Below are 23,914 nucleotides of genomic sequence, written 5' to 3' on the forward strand. Positions count from 1 at the left end.
GATACAGAGTTTAAAATGGTTTAAAAATTGAGGCTGGAATTGGGTCAAGGGAACGTGTGGAGGGCTTCAGCTCATTTCCTGAGAGTTCCAGCATCAAACATTCAAACCTGACATTGTGTATACAAGATAGATTAAAAGTACACTGTGCCCTTTCAGATGCTAGATCTCATGATTATATGCAGGAGCAAACCATCATTTTTAGAACTCAGAGTCTTGATACTGTGGTTCGTTGTGGTTTACGAGAGACTCTATTGTACTGTGTGTTGGTGTTTAGCAGATTAGAAAAATGTTTGCTGTGATGTTTGAATTGCACTGTTGTACTTTCAAATTTTTATGATGGATTACTAATTTTCTTGGCCGCCATCTGCATTCAGCAATTGAGCAGTCTCTTCTGAGGTCCATTGTTTGATTATTTTTCCAAGAGGCAACATTTCTTTAAGTAGCATTAAGCTAGTCTTCACAGGATGATGGTGAGACGTTATTTTTTTGTAGGCTGCAATATGTGATGTAAGAGTTGTGGCTACTTCGGGGGTAATGTAGCGTTTTATGATATTTTACGTTCTGTGATGCTTTGAGAGAATGATCAAAACTGTTAAAAAAAACACACACAGTGGTGGTCAGAAAGAGCCTGATCAATGACTGATGATATACTAATGTTAAGACCAAAATGTACAATAAAATCTAGGGTGAGTGCAAGCATTGAAGCGCGTGTGGATGACAGACAGTGGGTCTGTAGATTACAGCTGTCCCTCCACCCTTATTTCCCTAACGATATTGCGGCAGTACGGCAATCTGAGATGAGACAGGAGAGGAAGAGGGTTGTGTTGTAGTGGGTGTGCGTCGTGTAAATAGTCATGCGCATGGAGAGGATTGGACAGGATGCCGAATGTTACCCCGCTTGTTTGGATGAATCCCGTCTCTTTTTAAAGAAGGAGGCACGGCCCCCGGAAGAAGTTATAAATGATGGTTAAAAACCATGTTGTGAGATATGCAGCCTGGTGTGCAGACGGCTAAAATGTTTGAATCCACGACCGAGAAATGGAGGAATGGGTTCTGAGAAAAAAAACACTCTCTTTCCTTTAAAATAATTTGTGGCGCTCTCAGACTCCCAATGGGATGTGTCGTTTGCCCCCACATGCAGCACTATTCTTTTGATGGGGCGAGGGAGTGAGGGCGGGAGGTCCAAGAGTTTATCCAGTGTGACGGGGACTGTGGTACGAGGAAGACGGTGTGTGATGGCGTTTGTGAAGAGCATGTCCCTGGTTGTTGAGTCTCCAATGATCAATGTTGTGGGGGGGGGGGGGGGGAGAGGTCTAGGGGATGATGTGTGTTAGCCGTATTTCAGTCCTGGTTGATTTAGAGTTTCTATTTGAGTGAAAACAATGGAATTGTACTGAGGTTTAGCAGTCTGGAGTATTATATATACATGCAGGAATGGCGCCACAGACACACAGACGCAAAAACATAAATATTGCAATACTTTCATCAGTGGGACGTAGGGTTAATCACCTTTGTGTTACCTCCTTCAGCGGTAGTGACTGAACAGACATTTATCTAAATGAAAATTTTCAAGATTGCCACTTTAACTGTGAGAATTGAAGTTTGCAGTCCACCCACAGCCATTGTAGTTTAGAGAACAGACATATTCTCTTCAAGAGGAAGGAAGACGGTCTTTTAAATAAAAGAATAGCATTAAAAACATGTTTTGCTTCGCAGTAGAGAGTGGCGTTCTCGGACGTGTGCTCTCAGAAGACTAAAAACAACTTTAAAATCCACATCCGATGATTAAAATCTGTTTTCCAGTTAAAAGATGTGGTTATGCAAGCAAGATCTAAAAATGTATCATAAAAGTATATGGCCTAAACTGGATAAAAACTGGATTCAAGCTGAATCACGACAGAGCTTCTGACAGATGCACAAACTGTGGAAGTAGACATAAGGCTCATGCACGTAGGAGAGGTAATCTGTATGGCTGACTATGCCGCTAGCAATAAAGACTACTATACAGCGAGGTAATTATGGATGTAAACATTGAGAATACATTGAGTGGCTAATGCTGAAAAAACACCGACTATACGTAGCATCAAAAACTTTAACCATATTACCCTGTTAAGTTTCAAAATGTCTACTTATGTTGTTTCATGTCTGTATGGCTTGAAAAATGAAGGCGATGCTGCGAGAAACCCAGTTGGAGGTCCCAAATTTTGGACGTTCCCATCAGTGTGCGAAAACACAATTAGTCTTGATTGGTTCTCCTCCCTCAACATCGACTAAATCCTTTCAATCAGGGAGGTCTCCAGCATTTGAAATTACACACTTTCTGGATGTGGCGCATAATTGCTTCGTGAGCCAATCAAAGCACAGCGCCACGACTGCAACTGAGAACTCACTTTATAGAGGATTTAATATAGTAATAATTATTATAAAGTGCGATTTGAGAAACAACATAAGCAAAAAAAAAATGTCATGAAAAATTGATAACACACAATCTATAGATTTTTGTTAAATGCTGTATTTGAAACTCCTACATGAGGCAGATTTTAGTTCCTGCTGTGTAAGCACTGTTTGACATCAATTGCAAAGGAACTGAGTCCTACTCAGTGGTATTTCCACTTTATCAATCAATACTTATCCAACAGTTTTAAGCTGGAAAGCAAACATCTTCTTGGGGGACGGTGAAAAGCCGAGCACTGGGAAACAATAGGCCCCATCTGGGCCCTGTCTTGCAGAGCCAGACGTTTGTTGCAGTGTGTCTGGCAAGAGCGGCTTAAGAGTTAATTTCCTGGCAGTGATTTGTAGGAGAGCAGCATCAACAAGCGGCTGCAGACTGGAGCATGAAAAGCATTACTTCAATCCCTCACTCCCTGACATTAATAGGATGAATAAATGTTTTTGTTCTCTGCTTAATTTGGATGAATTCATCCAAATGGCAATGAAAACAAGTAAATATCCATCTCCGCTCTCTTCCTGGTAATAGAAGACAAAGAGAACTCGCTCTGCCTTCGCTTTTTCTTCCACCTACTGTTTGAGAATTCCTCTGCTCGGCGCCAAGCCCATATATCAGATGATAACCGAAATGACTGTGACTGGGAACACTTACCGAGGGAGGCTCTTTATTTTAAGTTGATTCACCCTCGCCACACGGGAGGTTGTCATGATGAACTTTATTCCGCAGTAACTCACAGGGCGATTTTTGTGATCCCAGACATCCGATGTGACAAATTAGATGCACCCAGACAGATTATATCCTGCATATTAATTTGTAGTAAAACAAAACAAAACAAAACATTTCCATACTCATTCTATAAATGCAATGACACAATAAAATCATGGGGCCAGGAGCATTTTGCATTTTGCAGTTTTAAAACAGCCTCAGCTGCATTACCGCTCCTTCTGGACTGGAGGAGGGCCAAACCTGATTTGCCTGTAGCTTGGGAAAACCTGAAGATTGGAATGAGATCTGGCCAACCGAGACGGATATAAGTGTAAATGGAAGTGTATTAAATCACATCTGGGCTTAATCCGGATAGAAGACAGTTGGAGTGACAAGTGTAAATGGGGCCAATGGTTTTAAACCTCAGACAAGTCATCCTATAGCATTACTACTTAACCAGCATCCAGCAGACTACAGCGTCTGGGTCAGGAGGCCGTGAGAACACGGCGCTCTTCAGCTTTCAGTGGACCTCCGCAGGAATTCTTCAGTAAGTGGAAAACAACTATACAAACTTGTGCGATAGACGATCTTTTGCTCTGCAATATTGCTCACACGCAGCCAAACATATCCTCTGCTCCCCAAATCCCTGGCTGAATTACCAACAGTCACCATCTTTAGTTTGGGAGAGGGACAGGACAGAAAGTCAGAGTCACTTTACCACACACAGAATAACTCCGGCCAACGAACAAATCAATGCGACAACACCTGCGCTGCTGCTTCAGCGTTGCTTCCACGTACGCTCTTACAGTAGGCCGAGGTTATTTTGATTGGATCTAAAACTATTCCTTTGAAGCCCCGAATAACTCGGGTGTACTGAGGTGACAGTCCATAGCTTTGTGGCGGTCCCACCATAAAATGGCTGCGATCAAATAGATATGGGAGATAGACATCAAAGGTCACAAATAAACCCCGTCGAAGGGTGACAACTCTCCACAAGTGCAGACCGCACTTGACCATTCTCCTTTTTTTTAGAGGGAGGACAAATCTCACCTTGAGTTTTGGCCGGAGAGGCAGCCTTTGTTAATTTTTAATGCATTTTGAAACTAGTAATTAAGTCCCCCCCCCCCCCAATGGACTGGGAAATTGACATGCTCTGGAGAGCCAGTGAGTAATTATATTTGTAAAGAGCAGTGATACAAGATACTCCCCTCTGACTGGGACTCATTACACATCATTAGAGAGGCGCGGCAACTAGGCACACGCACGTGCATGCGCCTCACACGCACATATGCGGGTGGTTGAAAAGTCACACACTTTGAGACAGACACACGATGTCTCTTTCTCTCTCACACACACACATACAGATCAATGAGCAGAAATCCAAACACTGTTGCTCTTTGGTAAAACAAACTCTGCTCCTCAGGTCCACTGACCCGGCAGAGTGTGACAAGTCCTGACAGGGCAGTGAACAACTCTTCACATCTCATGTGGTGATAATCATACTGCAGTGGGTCAATTAGTAATTAAAGATAAAATTTAAAACGAATTCTCATTCATCCAAATAGTTAAAGGTTCAGATATGAAACTTTCCAAATGGTGCCTCAGGAGAACTGTGGTCCACCCTTTGAAGCAATAATTACCATTACAGCAGCGTAGGGCTAAAAGCTGCAGGGGGATGATAGAACTGGAAACTTCGTGGACTGCTCTTTAATTGGAACTGTGAGTGGCCGAGGGTCTCCGAATACAATTTGTCTCCACCATGTTACCTCTTCTTTCTACAGTATTTCTCCTCGCTCTCTTTTTTTTCTCTCTTTGCTAGTGTTTGAGTTTCACTGTACAACGTGAAGCCGCCCATGCACGTATTATAACGCTGAAAATATAGACCAGATCCACTGCGGCCTGTCTTTTGGAAAGCACCAAACAAATGCTAAATCTATATTTCACAACACACTGAGCACCATCTTTTAATAACTTTGCTCCATTTTAGTGAAAGGTTGAAAAAAGCACCGCAACGCTGGAAATAATGTTGCTACAAAATATGATTGAATATTTAGATTGAAAGTGGAAATGAATGCAATAGATATATAAAACATTCGTCACGGACATTTACCAATGTTTCGGTTCGGTCCGATTTGTTGAAGTTTGCTGGAGAAAATGTTTTTGTTCTTCGTATTAAAAAACAGCTTTCAGAGATTTGCTAGTGAAGGCTGCTGTTGCGTAATAGTTCTGAGCCTATTGTTTCTGTGAGTTACTATTCAGATTGTTGTGTGTATTTCAAACTAAGGTATTTAATGCATTATTAATGCCATATTCAGATTGCCCAGGGATGGTGGGAGAGCTGCATTAGTGTCAGAAAGCGTAGCTTGTTGCCTTGTCTGCTCTCCCTTTAAACTCATTATCTTGTCTAATTCTCTCAGCCTTCATTATTCCCTCATCCCTTTAAGCAGCCTAATTAAAAGAGCTTTCATTTTTTCATTAATATTTATTTATTTATTCTGCATTTCTACATGGAACTGCATCACCCAGTGTGGAATCTAAATGACTGACTTTTCTTTTCTTGCACAGTACTTGAGCTGAAGCCACAGAAGTACAAACTGGAGTATTTGTTCTCATCTAGCCGTCAGATGACCTGATGTTACACTCCGTGTGCAGTGGCTAATGCACAAAACGCTAATCTGCTCCACTTAATGCTGTCTAGACTAGATTAACGCTGAAAGTGTTAGTGGCACCCATATTCAATAAGAAACTGCAAACAAGAATAAAATAAAAGACATGTAATTACAATTTGTTATGTTCTGAGTATTGCAATTCACACTTTATGACTGCAAGTCTTCAGACAGCTGAACATTAATTGGCCCATCATGGTCTGATTTCTCTCTGGCCTTGGTTTTATTTGGTTTATACGAGTGATCTGTAATAACAGTTTAAAGCCGTACCATGGGGAGATTATCAGTCCATGCTTCAGCGGTGGACATTATCGTTCAGCTACATGCATCGCTTCTTCTCTGCTCATGTCTCAGAATGGCTGCTGGGGAGCTTTACCAAGAGAGCCGCTTTGTGAACTGTACAAATGTGTATGTCTGTGCATGGTTCTGAAAAAAAAAAGAAAACGCAACTGCATGCGTGTGTGGGTGTGTGTGCAGATTGTTTTTGCTTGTGTCTCACACACATGCTCGTGTGTGAGCATGCACATGCTCAGAGCACTCGTATGTGGCGTTCGAGGGTGTGTGTGCATGCATGTAGAATGACATTTAGTGAAATGTGGCAGCGAGAGAAGAAACATCTGACTCATAATTGAAGTGCCATGAAAGAAATATGATCATGAATCTGTGTTTGGTTTACGTGCTCGGCTTTAAACCCAGCAGCAGTGGCGGCACGAGGTAGCGCGCTCAGCCAGTACTCCGACTACCTTACCACCCCGAAGGCTGATTACAATGCTCAAAGCGATACTGCAACAAAAATGACAGGAAATGAGGAAAACACTGCACATTCAAGGCGAGCAATCCTGATGACAAAATCGATAGGCCGCAGCGCTCTCATCTCCATCAAAAAGAGAGTCTCAGGATGAATGAAGCTGTGCCTGCGTGAGTCAACAACACCAGTCATCTCAATGTCCTGAAGGGTAAGAAGGCATCTCTCCTCAGTCACCCTCTTGCTCTCAACATGTGGAGCAGCAAGGCTCTGCTCCTTTAAGGATAAGGCTGGTCATATTCAATATTTTTCTTGTTGTCACCAAATGCCACGAAAAGACCAATGTCAACAACGAACTGATCCTAACAACGAGCATGTGCTGCCGCCGTCTGATATAGCTCAGTGGTCCCGATCCTTTAAGACAATGTTTAGTGATGGCACGGATTGTTTATTTCATACATTTTAGAGGTCTGAAAAAGTAAATCTACCCAACGTATAACAAGAAAAATAAGAGACCGGAAAAAATGTAACACACATCTTTATGTAGCAGACACTTCTCTTCTTCTTTCCCATCTTGCTAATCATCCTGTGACCTTTGATTGAGCCACCTCTTATGGGGCTCCGACCCTCAGGTTAGGAGAGACTAACTGACCATGGACACTGTCGTGTGTTTGAGTCAATGCTGCATACAGCCGTCCTCCTGCTGTTGACACTCGTTAGCACACTAGTGAATACAAAAGCGATACAATGTAACTTTTAAATAAAGAGGAAATAGCACATTCTTTCTCTTACAAATAAAATACAACCTATTATATGTAATAAAAAACACTCTTCACTGCACTCAATTTACTCCTCTCAGGGTAGTGTACAGTGGTTCATGTTAGCTTGTCCTTGCAAACTTTAAATAGATAGTGCTTTATAGACAGTACAGAGTCTGTTCTCTACTGCTGCTCTTCTCAGCTAACCTGACGCGCCGGATGGTTTGTCACACAGAACCATCTGAGGAGCCGTCATTTAAAACGGTTTGGAAAAGGGCAGGCACTTTAAAAAAATACATGGCAGGTCCATCGGTTGAACCATCGGTCAATCAAACTCTTACCGAAGCGAGACGTGAGAAGAGCAAATTTGGGGAAAAGCCTTCAGTGCCGTTCTTTGCTCTTCTATTAATGAAGAAAAACTCCTCAGTCTGATATAACTGATGCTGTAACAGCATCTACGCTAAGCTATTCCAGAGCCAAACACGTCCAAATCTAAGGCAATATTCTCCACAAATGCAGACAACAACTCGGGGAAATTCTATCTTCTATCCAAAGTGTTTGTACTCAGAACACAACCTAAACCTCTAAATGAAAATCAAGAGATGGATGGAAAAGCTACAAAGCTTGGGTATAGTGTGCTAACAAACTCCATTTTGTGTTGCTGCAGCTGTTTCCATGGAGCTCCCTCTCCTTCTCTTTCGCTCTCTCTCTTTCTCTGCATCGCCACTCTTTTCTCACACTCTCTCTCACACACACACACAATCCTGAAAGAGGATTCAGCTGTGTGAGTCAATCTGCAACCAACTGCAACTCAGAGAGAGAACCCCTCGTTCTCTCTAACAGACTCTTCTCCTCTCTTCTATCTCACCAGCATCACGCCCATCTCATCATTTTTTTTTTTTCAAACTCATTACAATAATTTCTTAATTTATTCAAAACCCCAGTCACAACAACAAACCCACATTCAGCACACTCAATTACTGTGATTTTGATACACGAGCACCACATCAACAAGAAGCACAGGAACCGGTCAGTGTATTTACAGTGCTGTGTTTTTCCCTCGGCCTTATTTGGAGTGCATGTGGCAATCAGCAGCGCTCATTACACCTAGCTGCCCTATTAAGATGGCCCAGAAAAATGTCCTTGAAGGAGGAGCTGGAGTCAAAAAGAAAAAAAGAAAAAAAAGGAAATAGACAGGAAAAGATGCTTACCGAGGACGCCGACGCGGTAGTTGATAGTGATAACGATGACATTTCCGTAGCTGGCCAGGACGCTGCCATCGATCATGTTGCCCGTCCCCTCCATGTAGGATCCTCCGTGGATGTAGACCATCACAGGCTTGGCCCCGGTGTCTCGTATGTCTGCAAGAGCGGCCATCATTAACACATTCACATTGTGGTCCACCCACTCCGATCAAGGGGTCAGCTCAGATTCAGATACAGCAGTTACAGCGCATGGGGGGCCACAAACAGACAAGCTGACGGTCACCTCTCAGATACCAGCTGTGGGATGATACAGTCTGCTACTACCTGCTAATGGAAATGGAGGCAATATTATTTCATATCTGCTCTATGAGATACAAATTAATGTCCACTCATTATGTCGACTCAACTCTATTATAGTAATTGGCCATCTCAGCTGAAAATGTGGCTTGCATTTACAAGATAAAATATTTATCATAAACCAAACTATTAGGGCCGTATTTAGCTTTGTGTTGTCTTCCAGGAGGCGGACGCACTTTTCCAATATAGACACGCAGGAAGCCATTAGGGAGGATAAAGAGAGAGGTACTCTGACACATCTCCTAACCGGGGAGAAGGCTAATCTGGCTTGACAGTGAAAGGGGAAACGCACTGGCTAATTACACAATGCTATCACGTGCCTCCTTTTTTACACAAGCCTATCTCTGTGCAACAATTTATTTGCACGGTCTTGCTTGGCATTGCAGGCAGTTACATTTGTGCTTTAGTTTTGGTAAAATGTTGTTTATTCTATTCCCAAACCAGGGCTTGATACCCAGCTGGAGCAACACTCCAGCCAGATAAAGCACATCCAGAGGTAGCGGGAAGAAAAAAGCCTCTGTTTGAGGAATAGACTGAATTACTGGCTGGCTAGCTAGAGCTGGGAGACAAGACAAGAAACTCTCTCTCATTTTCACTCCTGCTCCCCCCGTGTTCTGTGTAGCTTCTCGCCTTCCCCTCCCTCACTTTGTATCGCTTTCACTCACAGACTCTCCCCTGTCTCTCCCTGTTTCTCTCCCGCCTTCCCTCCATCTCTGTCCAACTCCCTGCCTCTCTTCCTGTAAGCCCTGAGAGTGGTGAGAATGAGACGGGGTGGGAGGGCAAAGAGTGAGGAAGACAGAGCGAGCGAGAGAGAGAGAAAGAGAGAGAGAGAGAGAGAGAGAGAGAGAGACACACAAAGACAGACCAGAAGGAAGGAAGATAGAAAGAAAGGAAGGAAGAAAAATAAAAGGGGCAGAAAGGAATAAAGATATAAAACAGAAGGAGAGCAAATGGAAAAAAGAGAGAAAGAAATGGGCTCAGATTTAAAATGGTGGTATTGTATTCTGGTTGCTATGGTGACTGAGAGCCAAAATTCAAAATCCTCAAGAACAGCTAATCGCAGACCACATCCTGCACAGCCCAATCTGCATCCATCTGCAGGCACCGCTCGTCGTTATGCACCCCATCACATTAGCATGCCTAACACCGAGGACAACTGCTTAAATGCATTTAGTAGAGACACGGTTTGTCTGTAACCTCTATAGCAGAGCTCAGCCGTGATTCACAGGTTTTTGTGTTTTTTCTATTATTCCCTTGGTTATTCATGGCCCCGTTACGTTTAAAAGCAAAGCCATAACTTGCATATGATGTGGCCTTATTTATGGCTTTCTTTATCTTGCTGGTATCTGAGAGGGCTACACAGTGAAATGTGATTTACGGCTGACACTTCTCTATGCACACACTTATCTTCTACAAGAGGAGGAGGGGGATGCATGGGGTGAGAAAGCATGAGAGGTTCAGTCAGAGAGGGGAACAGGGGGGAAGAAAGGGAGAAAAACAGCGTATCCTACACAAGCTACTCAAACAAATGGACCACAGATACAAGGGGAATGGCGTAGAGGAAGACGGAGCAGGGGGCAGAAATAAGAAAAAGAGATTAGTCATGTCAATGTTATCAGTCACCTCTTTTGTTGATTCACATCAGGTCTCCATGACAACAGTTAAATCCCTTTGGGAGAGCGATACAAAACATCGGCGCTCCACTTGGTCTAATCTATTTATTGTTATGTGGGCGGCGTCACAGAGATGTAATATAGAGTTCCCACTGACTCTGATTTGTGTCAGAGAAAAACATACATGCAACAGATCCAAATTGGGCTTAAAGTGAGCAATAATAATCCTCTCTAGGTATACACCCACATGTGGGCAGCAGCACAGCATGATGTGGAGATAAGGAGGTGAGTAGCTCTCCTTAACCAATCAGATCAGAGCTTTTGTCGGCCGCCGCGGACGGCCTAATCTGGTGTAACAGGTGACTAAGTGGCTACCTCGAAACGCTGCCTCCTGATTCACTCACTTCTCCGAGGCAAACACATCATTACATCAACATAAGTATTCACAGCGTCAACATGTAGCACAGAGCTCTGTGCTAGGAGAGAAACAGTGATAGGTTCATTAATGCACACGGTAGTATATTTGCAATAAAATCACATGCACGGGTTGAAGATAATAACAAATTTAAAAAAAGACAAATAAACTCATGTTTTGGTGATGAACAAAGAAATCTGTGCGTGACAGAAATGCAGATGAAGCGGATGTGCAATGAGGAGTGAGCTGAACAGAAACAAAATTCACAATAACACATCATTCTCTCTCACATGTTTCGCTCAATCAGATCACGCAGCATCTGCTATACAGTGACATACACTCCGAGCAACATGTCATACGAACAGCGAATACTTGTATCACAGTAGAGGAAATACATATCAAAGTCCTCAGTTCACTGCACCAGCTAGAAGGGTTGGGCACATTCACACCTACAAATACATCACAGGGCATGAATTTTAACAGGACCCGAGGAGCACAACCTCTCACAGGTGCATCACAGTGGCTCTGGACTGATTGGAGTGTCAGTGGGAGGCATAACTCAGGCCTGAGCTGAGCCTCTAAGTGTTGCTGCTGCAAGTAAAACCCACCAGGAGGGCTGGGAACATTCGCTCCTTCCTCCATCATATTTTGTATCCGCTACTGTATCTCCACCTTTTTGTCCTTTGCCTCTCCCTCCATTGAAAACAGTCGGTCATACATCTGACATTAAGCGCCCCCCAGAAGCGGCCTTGACACTCCGGATCGGGACAGGACAAAGGCGAGTGTGGAGATAAGTGTCGGTGGCGTTCACTGTGTCAACACTTGGTGAAACATGATGGCTGTCAGCAGCTATCAGTGAGGTCTGAGGTTTTAGGGGGGTGGGGGGGAGCGGGTGACAATGTCCTGATGTGGCAGGACATGACATGCACCCTACTGTAGTGCTCTTGTCAGGCCAAGCTTCACGCTTCACTCATGACAAGTCCATTACTGGCCATGTTCACATTTAAGAAGTGCATTTCGTTTTAACGGGAGAGCTCCTTGCAAAACAGGCAGTGTAATTACACCGAATTATACAGCAGCTTGTGTCGCTGTACAAGTCACTGGCAGTATTCTGAATGTCACCGAATGTCTGCTTAATATTCCCTTTACGTTGAATCAAATGAGCTAGCGCGGTGTGGCCAGGCCTCGGAGGCTGCAGTGAAGGAACACACAGGAACACGTTTTCTATTTTGGACCTGCAGAAGACAGTGGAAGAAGACAATGGAAACAAAAATATGCTGTTGCATTGCTGTTGCTATTTTCAGCCAGCGGACTTTCAGAGCCTTCACATCCTCAGGAGTGATGGGATGGACATGAAAAGAGCACCTTATAGTGAGAGTATGTCAGACTGCGCAACACTTGACATTTCTGAGAACAACTGAGGTATGACACGCGTAAATAAAGAAAATCTCAACGTGGCTTTGGGTATATGAGAAGGAGACGTGTGTGTGTGAGGGTGTGCACGTCTGCTATGAATCTTGACATCGCTACAGTAAAAGTAATGGTAGGAATGACCTTTGTGTGAAGGTGACTTGCGGCTCCCTCGCTGGTGTGCTTGTGTGTTAAATATGATGTTGGCAACAGGGCAGACAGAGAGCAGTGTGTATGAGGATAGAGAGAAAAGAGAGGCAGGGATAGACGTCGGCTGAGTCAAATAAAAGGAAAGACGCGGTGAGAAGCCTTTTAGGCTATTAGCCAAAGCCCCCTACAGCTGGCCAGGATCTAGATGAGAGGACGGGGCTGTAGAGGTGCTGTCATCTCTAAGACTCACAAACAGCTGTTTACTCCTTGAGTGAACGAAGACTACCCCTTTAGTCTTTCAGGGAAGCCTGCTGGCGCTGGCGCACGCCACAAAAGCTGATGTTATACTGTGAAAGCCCACAGAAGGGTTGAGGACAGCACACCAATAAAGCCATTACAGAAGTGCACACAACACGAACCTCCGCAGACGTGCAGTGGCATTACATGAAAAGTGCCTCAGTGGACTAATCTTCACTCCTGTTCACTTCTCTAGATTCTTCAAAAAGCAGCAGTTTTTACATGATTTTGCCTTGCCAATTATTTTGTGCCACTGAAGAGTAAAGGACAAGTGGGAAAAAAAGAAAAGAAATTGATGACAGCAACAGTCTTGGGTCTCCCCATCCTTTGAAATGGCTCAAATGATGCCCTTGTGGATCAGCCATTAGCAGCAATGCTTATCTTGGGAAGAAGCTGAGCAGCAGCGTTCCAAATATCTCTGCATAAATGGGCTTCAAAGGGACATGATTCCTCAACCCTGCCACATCACAGAGAATAGGCTAGTGGCAGAATGGAGAGAATGGTGTGTGAATTGCCCCCACTGTCGATTCACCAGTCTCCAGCCTGCCTGAGCTGAGCTGAGGGCTTTGCTGGATGGGGATCCAGTCAGGCCTGTGCAATGGAATTAATGGTAATACCCAGGCAGGTGGAGCTCAGCTCTGCTCCCTGGCACAGCAGCAACGGAGAGGTTCTCCAGGGGTTGGGGTATGAGTGTGTGTGTGTGTGTGTGTTCTCTATTCAGTGCTTGCGTCTAAAGCTTGGAAGCAAGCATTGTTTATGTGTACGAGTGCGTGTGTGTGCGTGCGTGCTTCGCTGGTTTAAAGGATGCGGGTGTACATGCCTGAGTGTGTGTGCACGCTCACGCTGAGTGGAGGCATTCCTCCTGATTAGAGCTGGAGTCTCAAAGTGCCAAATGACAGACAGACATACACACATCTATTTTTCATCAGTGGGAGAGGGCCGAGGCTGCAGTGGTGCGAGACACTCTCGAGGTGGAGAAGGGACGGCTGCCTCTCTCTCTCTCTCTGCCTCACACTGGGCACAGTACCTCGGCACCACTGCCATGTTCCACCTGGGAGATTTAGCTCCTACACAGCCTGACTCACTCTATTTACATGCCCACCTTTATCTACCGACAGCAGGTAGGTGATTGAAAGCTTGCGCTCCTTTTTTTTTTCTTTTACAGTGTAATAACTGACTCGGTAAAATTGAGTCTGGATTGTGGGCCGATGTAAATCACAGCAACTTGGCCCACGCACTTGTGTTGCTGGAAGGAGTGTTGCGTAGAATTTGAATGCACTTTGGGGGTGCGGGGGGGGGGGGGTTTGACAGACAGGCGGACACACAAAGGGACAGATAGAAAGACACATGAAGAGACGGATAGACAGCATGGCTAAGAAGGACAGCCAGCGGACAGAGTGAGATACAGTATTAAAATAAAGGTAATTATATTCCCAGCTACAGTTAAGGTTTTTATTGGCTGTTCCACTGCCTTTTATTGTACATTTATACATTACTATTCAGTTACATAATATGTTACTTACATTTCTTTGGCGTTGTGCGAAATCCTTTATTGTTCCAATAAAACTTATTTGAATTTAAGAGGGTGTCTGGAGGGTTATAACAGGCAGGAGGGCGGCTCAAATATGGTGGAGGGAGGGAAGGAGGGAATTAGCCAAGGATAGACAGACTGCCAACTGAGACAGCATGGTAATGTTTGGATGAACAGACTGAGAGATGGAGGGGGTTAGACGGAGAAACGAGACAAGACAGCAGCTCTCTGGACAGAATGAGAATATGTGGATAAGAGGTGCATCAGCGAAGAGTGAGAGAGCGAGGGGGGGGGGGGTGGACTGCCTGGGCTCTGATTCGACTTGGCCTTTAGCTTGAATACAAATGTTTGATTGTTATTGGTTAGGCGTGCAGTACATTTACTGTAGACGAGGAGATTGCTATTACCCGCAACAATAGTAGTGTGAAAGACAGCTTACGAGGACGTTGTGAGGAGTGAAGTCTTTTTCCTCACAGAGGTAACAGTCCTCTTTGGGGGGAATTAGGGAGGGTGCCACTGAACACCGACTCCATGTGATGGGCCATGTCGCTTCAAAACCGACACGTTCACCAGAACATGGAAAATCTTCTGGATCATGTTTAGGGATTGATGGCCAACTCTGTCACACATGCATTAGTTACAGCACTCTGGCAGAGACTCTGGGACTGCTGGGACTGTATTGTGCTTCTACGGTGATGCTCCGTAAATAGCATTAGTTGCGCTCAGTAAAGAATAGACTTGTCACATTTTCAGTGAGGCTAGTCTTGCACAACAGCTTGGAGACCAAGCCACTGTGAGCGCACGCAAAGACTTGCCAGACAAAGGGATCCACACTTGTCAGCAATTTTGAACGGACTTAGGGCTACACACACACCGACGCATGCGGGCTTGCTTGAGGGAAGAAAAACATACACATGCGCGCGCAAGTGTACACAGAGTCAAGACAAAAACTGAAGGCAATTTGGCATCAGTTGCAACAGCTCGCCCTGGGCTTGAATGAAGAAACACCTGTGTGTCAAAGTGGTGCCATGGCAACGCTTCCCGTTCTGTGATCAAGGCCAGCGAGAGGCTTCTTTCTGAAAGAAGAGCCCACCGGCGACGAGGAAGGAGCTCCACTTCAAACCCTTAAACTTCTGGAAAGGAGCTGGGCCAGCCGGCCTCCAGTGGCTCTCAAACCGAACGCAGGACCCGCAGCAAGGCCGGCATTAGGTGAGCCAACATTCATGAGTGAAAGGATATATGGCAACTTGTGTGTGACGTGTCAGCTTCCCTGCCCAGTAGAAGGTCCATTATGCCCTAAACGCGCTACGATCCCAAACGGCTTCGCTCCAGACATGCAATCTTGCTCACCGAATATACATGTGATGTGCAGAAATCCAATCTGTCCATAACAAACAGAGTGCGCATCAATGGCTTTACATTGATACCCGACATCATGCTTGCATCACCTGCCCTACTGTGGCAAAGGAAGACAAGGGCGGGGCGATATCAAGGGGTTTGATTTAGATTCAGAGACTTAAGCCGTTTCTGTTGCAGCACAAGAATCGTCTCTCACTCTAATCTCGGCAGAGATCCACCCTGAGCCAGGAATATCCCAAGATAAATATGGAAAGTGAACAATGCGATTGCTGAGCAGCAACTTCCCATTTTCAACACCTCTCGCCTCTAATCCTCTCCAGCAGCACTCCTGAACTGCCGCTCCTCATCTAAATCTGCTGGCAGACCTGGTGAACAGCCTGATATTACACTGCTGCGTCTCTTTCCCTCTGCCATGAGAACTACAAAGACAGCTGCTGGCCTCACCTTAAGAAGGGGCTCTCACCGATGCCTCTGCCCTCATTGTCACAGTTGCTCCAGTCACTATGTGAGATATTAAAATGAGTCAATCTGGGTTTCGTTATCTCGACAGCTACTGGATCCCATCTGACTCCCAAGCCAAACATTCTACTCACTGATAGAATTGTGATGCTTCGACACAGGAGACTTCACATTCACTCACACAGTCAAACATTTGATCAAAGACGACATTGTTCTACAGAGTGCCATGTGACCGGAGTGCTTGATGATTGCATTTGCAATTAGAAAGAAAAATAAATTAAACAAAAAACATAAATGACAAGAAAACGGTGACATTTTTAGAAAGAAAATAATAAAATAAATCATGCACCATCTTTGTTCACCATGGAAAATACCTTCATCTTCATCACCGTCGTTATCCGATAAATCCTCGCCCTGTTTTTTTGCATGGGCCCCTGTTATTGAAGCAGGGAGAGACATAGAGAGGCACAGGGACATTCAAAATAGCACGTTTGGCAACACAGAAATGGGAAAAGAGGCAATTCAATACAAATCAGTATTTGAGACCACATGTGAGTGATATACAATGTTAATTCAAATACACATTTCCCATTAGAAAATTTGGCAGTGGACATGTCAAGGGCAATTTCTGTTAACACTTTCAGCACAAACAAAAAGAGAAAAATAAACGTTTTTATAATAATATATACAGATTAAAAAAAAGACTACACTGACTACAAATCCGTTATCACAATACACAAATCAAAACATAGAAGGTAACCTAAACATACCATAGCATAGTTGGAGTAGAGTCATACACCACTGGCAGTTTCAGAAACATTTTTTATTTTTTAGATTTATCCGGAAAGTTTGGGGAACAACACTACCAGCTTAAAAGCTTTTCTGAAATAATGAATAACTGACTTTTTGAGCAGGGTTTTGATGTGTTCAAATAAGATTCAACTGACCTTCTATTCTCTTTGGAATATGCACCTATCATGCATTTCTAACTTGGCCATCAAAAGGCAAAGAAAATGATAATGTGGGGATTGGCAAGTTAAAGAATATAAAAATCAGGATGCGGGAAACAGTTTTTAAAGTGAAAAAAAAAACATGTGCAGGATTGCAACTTCCCCGGAGGTGGTAGAGATTTCAATAAATCATAAGACTGCGTGTATTATGTATACTCAGTGATGTGTGCAGTCACTTCAGCTCGTCTCTTTGCCCAAATCAGTAGGTAATATGCTGTTGTCCTTGTGCTACATCTTGGTATGAAAATCTAGAACCCTAGCGCGCATGCACACCATGTACAGATATAGTGAACAAGTCCTATCTTGACCTACTGCTCACACAGTGCTATTCTAAACTGGTTGGTCTGATATCCATGTGTAATCATTTGTAATGCATTTACATTTGAATTGGAATTTAAAGAGATATGGTATTTTTGGAGAATTATCCAGTTTTGGCAGTACCCTGACCTTTCATCTAGCACCACTGTCAGTTCAGATTGTCCTCCTGAGCAATTATTGACACAGTAAATCCTAATATTTTTGTGACCTTGGACTTTTCCTCTGGTATAATCACCAGGCCACTATGAATACAAACTAATATCAAAATCTAATGGGCTGACTGTCAGGGGATTTACTGAAGCATTCATGATTTCCATAAGATGTCTAGCGTTTCCCAAAGTGCTGAAACAAACACCACCTCATCTCACATCATGTGGCTGTTGATTAAGCCGTCCTCTACAAACTATATTGATATCGGGACATGATGCATCAGGGATATTCATTGTCCCTAGGAGATGATGCGCAAACAGGGCAGTGTGGGGAAATCATTTTGGCCCATGATGCGCTCAGGCCCGAAGACTCTTTGAACGATCACGATGTCAAATGTTACATTTACTTTAATTCCTTAAAAGTCTTTAAAACTCTATTTCATTCATGTGGGCAAGCCAACCTGGCATAGGCACCAGTTAAACAGCTTATGTTTGAATGGATGCGCCTCTCTGTTTGAACACCTCATCCATTGTTAATTGAAAGATGCAATATATTGCATTATGTAACAGGCTGAGTGTCATGACATTTACTGAGTAAATTCAAGCTCTTTAAGTGGAGAGGCTTGAATTTGTTGACTCCACAGTCTGCGCGGTGACCTTGTTCAGTCTAATAAATGGGCATGATGAATAATGCAGTCTCTATGGGCAGCTGTGCGAGCTTTAGATAGACCAACATAATCATACGACTATGACAACTTCAAGCTACTACTTTGGCTGAAACAGGTTATTGGACATAATGTTGCAACAGCAAGTTGTGGAAGATGTTGTGGAAGGTTGTGCAGAAGCGGGCTTTAAATCTGTATTCGCCATTGGGAAGGGGAAGGTGAACGGCTTGCCAGGTGTGAGAATGTAATCAAAACGTATAATTCGTTAACAACATACAATATTAAAGAATTTGGCAATCAAGCCAAAAAATGGTAGGAGTCCATCATGTTGATATTAGTATTTGAGTTGATGGGGGGGGGGGGTCGTTACTGGTAGCAGACTGGATTTTACAACTCTGGACTTTTTAATCTTTCATCAGAGAATGGACAGAAATATGGCGTCCACTTTACAAAGGGATCTACAAGGAATGTACACTTGCAGGAATTTAATGGGCCAACGCAGCGCCTTTACGAATAACGAATAAAAGCCAGCGTTTACTACCGAAGCCCTCTGCATTTGACACCACTGCCAACACAGTGATGTCATTGAAGTGATAAGGCGGCTGTGTTGTTTCACAAAGTGTCAGTCTAAAAATGGCCTCAGTCTCAGAGTTATAGCGCTTTAAAGCCGGAAGAATTTCAGAGCAGCAACAGGTCAGACAAGTGCAGGGAGTGACTGCCATTAAAAGGCAGAACCAGCTGGATTTTCCTAAAAACAATGTATCGACTCATACAAAAATAATCCCTCTCATTCATCACTTATGAAGTGTGTGGCGGTGTCTGTATCTGCAGGGACCCTGCCCTCTGCCTGTGCTTTCTTATTGTGCTTCTGTTTAGGTCGTTTCTGGGCATCAACCTCTATAAAAATGTAGCGACCTCGTGCCAGATTGTAAGCAGCGCACGGCAGACACAGCGGCGATAAAACAAATGAACAAATATAGCAAGGCAAAACGCCAAGCGGGGGAAAAAAAAAGGCTTGTTCCAAAAGAAAAGAATGACTCTGGGGTCAGCTGCAGGCGACAAATCCTACTCATTCTGCCTAAAAGCTATCAGGTGTCATGTCTCTCTCATGTGGGCTTCAAGGGAACCTCCAAAAAATGGTTTAGCAGAATAACAGCCAGCACCCTAACAAAGATGCCTCACCTGCTGAAGCAGGCTTCTATATGGCTGGTTAGTGATTACGGTTATTCTAGCGTTCGCTGTGCCGTTGACATGGCAGAACAGTGGTGGTATCGAGCGCTTTAGACAGGCATAGATTGGATGGCAGGTGTCGACGGGGAAGCTCCGTCACTTTGAATCTTGTTGTCTGTGAGCCTGTGTGCGTCAAATGCTGGATCTATAATAGGAGCTTCTAACACAACACCCTCAGTGACTCAGCAAAAAAGTCTATATTTGACCTTGACTCTTTTAAATTGATGCCGCAGTAAAAGACTGACATTAAAATCAAACTACAATGAATTGACAGGTTTCTTCGCGTAGCGGGCCTCCAGGACATTTGCATCTCTTCAAAACAGGCGGCATCTAGAATAACGGCTTTTATTCATGTTCCTTGACAAGCAAAATAGAAACCTGTTGCATTTATCAAACCAGGTTCAAAGAAACTGCGTTTGATGGGCTTACTTGTTACATAAAGGCTGCTGAAATTTAACATTTCAGCAGGATAGAATTCCAAACAAAAGACACAAGTATGTGGCTGTTGAGTTTTACATGAATAAACCAAAGCATGCACAGACACACACACACACACGTGAAGATATAGAGTGATGTGAGACCCTAGAGACTTCCTTGAATGAATCCAAAATTCACTCAATACATCATGGAGGGGCTGAATGTTAACTGCCTTTCCTTTGCTGGAAAAAGGTTCGCTGACAATAGGTAGGCCTTAGAGTTAAATATCAGAAAGGTCAAAATGTGGAAAGGGACTTAGCGAAATGTTGCAGCCTTGACAATTTAGAGCAGTTATATTCGGTCTCCAATCCTCAGGTGGCCATTTTTCTCTTTCAGAGTGCCCGGATCCGTCTCTCTTCCTGTCTCTCTGCTCTCCGTGTCTCTCTCCCTCTCTGTGTCTGTCTCCATCTCTCTCAATCCGTCTCCCAGTGTAGAGGTTAAGGAACAGCTTGGGAGGGACACATAAGAGAGAATGATGGAGAATACAGCTAAAAGGTTAAGGGGGCTGTAATCCTGCAGTAAAGGACAGCCAAAACTCACACTGCGCTTCAGCTGTTCCCAAAATGCAAAAAAACCAACAAAAAAACCCAAATAGAAGGCCGCCAAGTTGTCTTTCTTCCTGTCTACAGCTCGATAATGGAAAGAGACATGTTTAACAGAGACCACAGGCTTCTGAGTACGGTGGCAGTCGAACACACTGGGGTCTCTTACCTCTGTGCTAGGTCCCTAATGAACCATTTATTCCCCATATTAGGGAAAAAAGACTACGCTGCACAAATATCTCACAGAAACAATCAAGACTCACCAGGCTTTCGGCTTCTTAATCTTCTGTAAGACAAAACAGTCATTTAAGTATCTGCTGCACCACAGTTGAATACTGTATGCATCATTACGCATTTCCGATGCATTCGACGCCATTGAAAGCCAGAACAATGCAGGTATGTAGCCTTCAACACAGTTGGTGGCGGAAACACCCCGAGGAAAGGCAAAACACAGCCAAAGGCAGTGAAGAAGAATACTGTTAGCAAGCAAACATGGATGTAAATTTAAAATATGAAAGGAATCGGCAAACAAATGCTCTCGAAGAATGTGTTGAACCTTGGGGATGCAACACTGCGTTTTGGTGAGAAATACTAAATAACTTATTGGTTTACAAGTCAACTCCGTCGGGCGCCTTAACCTCCAGGACAAATGTCAAAAATCCCAAAGATACCAAATATATTAGCCTGAATTGCAAGAGGATTTGTATAAAATGATGCATGTTATGGTGCAGATGTGTTAGGTCAACTTAAAGGAGAAACTTAAAAGGGAAATTAGGAATCAAGAACCTGGCTCTAAGCTATCAGAGGTACCAGAATCAACAAATAAATTGTGTTTTCAATTTAACAGGGCTTTATGACCCCACAGGCTGTGTCCTCTATTCCTTTTTACTTTGGGATAAACAAGAGAGATATTGAGCCTTGGATTGATTGACTGGGGAAGCTGGACAGCACAGCGGCATGAGGCTTCTGAATAGGGACTTCCTGCTCGGGTCGCGTCTTGCATCTCAAGTTAGAGCGACTGGATCCGCCGCTGGCTGGTTACAGCCCTCACTCGCCGGGGTCACAAACAGTCCCAGATAGATGATCACAGGAGATCGTGGAAGTAATTTTCCATCAAACAAAAGCAGACATCTGCTCTGTTTTCAAATCCCACAAGCCAATATTTGTTCTCGTCTTCTTGGAAAGTTTTTTGCGCTGTCTGCTTGGCGTACAGATTTCGTCTGCAGCACTCGGGGGGTGGGGGGGATTACCATGGTGTGTTACTGACTGCCATGGCCCAGATGCGGCCTCCCCAGGATCGGGGGCTCTGTCTTTCACAGCACTCTAGCATCTGGAGGTCATCTGTTAAGATGGAAAAATGTCCAGTGTTTCTGCTCCGGGATACTTAATCTACAGGTTTGGCAACTGATCGGGCTGTTCAGTGCTGGCACCGGGCTGCGTAACACATGGCAGCCTGCTGCCTGTGAGGGCGGCATAAGAATGATATTTGAGTGGTCCAAATCAAGCCAAAATGTACAACAGATTTTGTTGCACTTATCTCAAATAGGCTCATGATGAGGGATGATTTTAGGAGTCGGGAAGTGTGATCTAAGAGTGTCTCTCGGAGGCTGTGTTATTCAGAGAGACCAGGTTGAAGGACTCTTAGGGCATTTTTTACGAGAGGGTTATGGGCGGTGAAAGAGACGTGCTGTAAAAAGCCCGTAGAAAATAATTCCGGTGTTGCATAAACAGGCGGCATGCAGCACAGTGAGTGCACCTAAATCACCGGATCCTCAGTGAGGATCTCATCAAAAGCGCGGGAATCTACAGGTCTCCTTTAAAGTCTGTCAATCAACTGAACAACATAAACCTTTTTTTAAAGATAGAGATTGACCTCATCAAGGTGCGTCCTTGCAAAATTGACCAGTCTCGAGCCAATCCAGCACTCTGAAGGCTGAATAGTGCTTAGCTGTGTCCCCCGCACATCATTATCCCTCTCTTCACTCCATTCACTCCGACTCAGAGAGGAGAAAATGACCGAGTGATAAAACCAAGGCTCCAATGTCTGCTGCTCTGTGCCCTGTGTGCGCGCGCTATAAGGCCACTTCAGAGGGAGCAGTGGGCTACGGTGCTGATCTCGCAAATTAAGACTACCTGTGAGGACATCTTGGACACACGGTGCTGCACTAGTCGAGCAGAGGGAAGGGACGGCCATTCTCTTAAATTGCATTTTAGTCAGTGCAAAGAATAATCTGTTTCCTGAACAAACAGCAATGCTCTGTTGATTTTGGAGAAGCAAAATTATCCACACAACAACCCCTAGCTCTGAATACCAACAAACCATACTGAAAATAGTTACATCTACTATAATTTTGTCTTGAGCCTTCCATTATTTTCTCAATGAGCGTGTCTTTGATCTTTTGTCAGGGCACTACTGAGCGGTTTAAGAGCTTTCCTCCTGTTTAATGGAGGAAAATGATCCACAGCTTTGATATCAGCGCATTAAGTGGCTTCACAATGCCAATAGGATGGTAATAGCACAGGATCTCCAAGGCAGATTTTCTTAATAATTTTCAATCTCTAAGTAAGATGAGAATTATTTCTTCAAAACCAAATTCTACATTATATATTGTTACCACCACTCTTCCAGATTTACACAGGCTCTACGCCGTACAAATCATGGCATACTGGCTTCTTGTCTCATGAAACAGAAGAATCACGTGTGATGCATTTTACAAGGTTCGTGGGTGACGTACAATATCTTTCTCACTTGACAAGCAACAAAGGTGCTTCACACGAGGTAAGAGGGCCATCTACTCCGCTCCTGTCACAACTGCATACTGTTGCTTGGCAACAATTACACAACCGTTTCATCAACAGTCAAATGCCCTTCTCCAGAGGAAGCACATTCATAGATATACAGAGAGGTGTTATTAGTACTGAATATGCACAGTGTGTGTAAGACTCTACTGCCGTATACAGGTCTCTAGTGAAAGCATTGCAAAACTTTAAATACAAAACATATACCCCTAATTTTATGGATCTGATTCAACTATTAAAATATTTAATAAGAGAAGTTATTCCCGATTCAGGCTGAATTTGTCAATCAACAATTTAACTTTCTTTTTTGGAAACATTTAACCAAAACCAAAGTATAAGGCAGTGCTTGCTTTGCCTAAGAAGGATAAATTATGCTTAATTTGCACTGCTAATTCAACATAAGCCAAGATTAGTAGAAGCACTTTAAAAAAACGGTGCAATTGGAAAAGAAAAAAGAGTTTCCAGCAACCTTTGTGTTTAAAGCGACAGAGGAACCATGCAACAATCATCTGTCTGCACAAAAATGTGTCACAAAACCAACATATAAAACTTGTGATAAACCGTTTTTCTCATTACCAAACATGGGGGAGATAATTGAAAAATTC

The 23,914-nt window shown here is 43.8% G+C and overlaps 1 protein-coding gene across 4 annotated transcripts in view; it reads right to left on the minus strand.

The window, feature by feature from the left end:
* The window catches only part of nlgn3a (neuroligin 3a), a 91,162-nt gene that overhangs the window by 64,408 nt on the left and 2,840 nt on the right, over positions 1-23,914 (minus strand). For 2 of the 4 annotated variants that reach the window (XM_031857774.1, XM_031857775.1), the window contains 2 exons: positions 16,494-16,553; positions 8,535-8,684 (listed from right to left, as the gene is read on the minus strand). In XM_031857774.1, coding sequence (XP_031713634.1) covers positions 8,535-8,684; positions 16,494-16,553 — 210 coding nt within the window. Of the gene's footprint in view, positions 1-8,534; positions 8,731-16,493; positions 16,554-23,914 lie in introns of all 4 variants that reach the window. The other 2 variants (XM_031857777.1, XM_031857776.1) reach the window with 2 other exon arrangements.

The sequence above is a fragment of the Anarrhichthys ocellatus genome, unplaced genomic scaffold, assembly GCF_004355925.1.
Source record: "Anarrhichthys ocellatus isolate YVR2014 unplaced genomic scaffold, GSC_Weel_1.0 scaffold19, whole genome shotgun sequence".
NCBI classification, from domain to species: Eukaryota; Metazoa; Chordata; class Actinopteri; order Perciformes; family Anarhichadidae; genus Anarrhichthys; species Anarrhichthys ocellatus.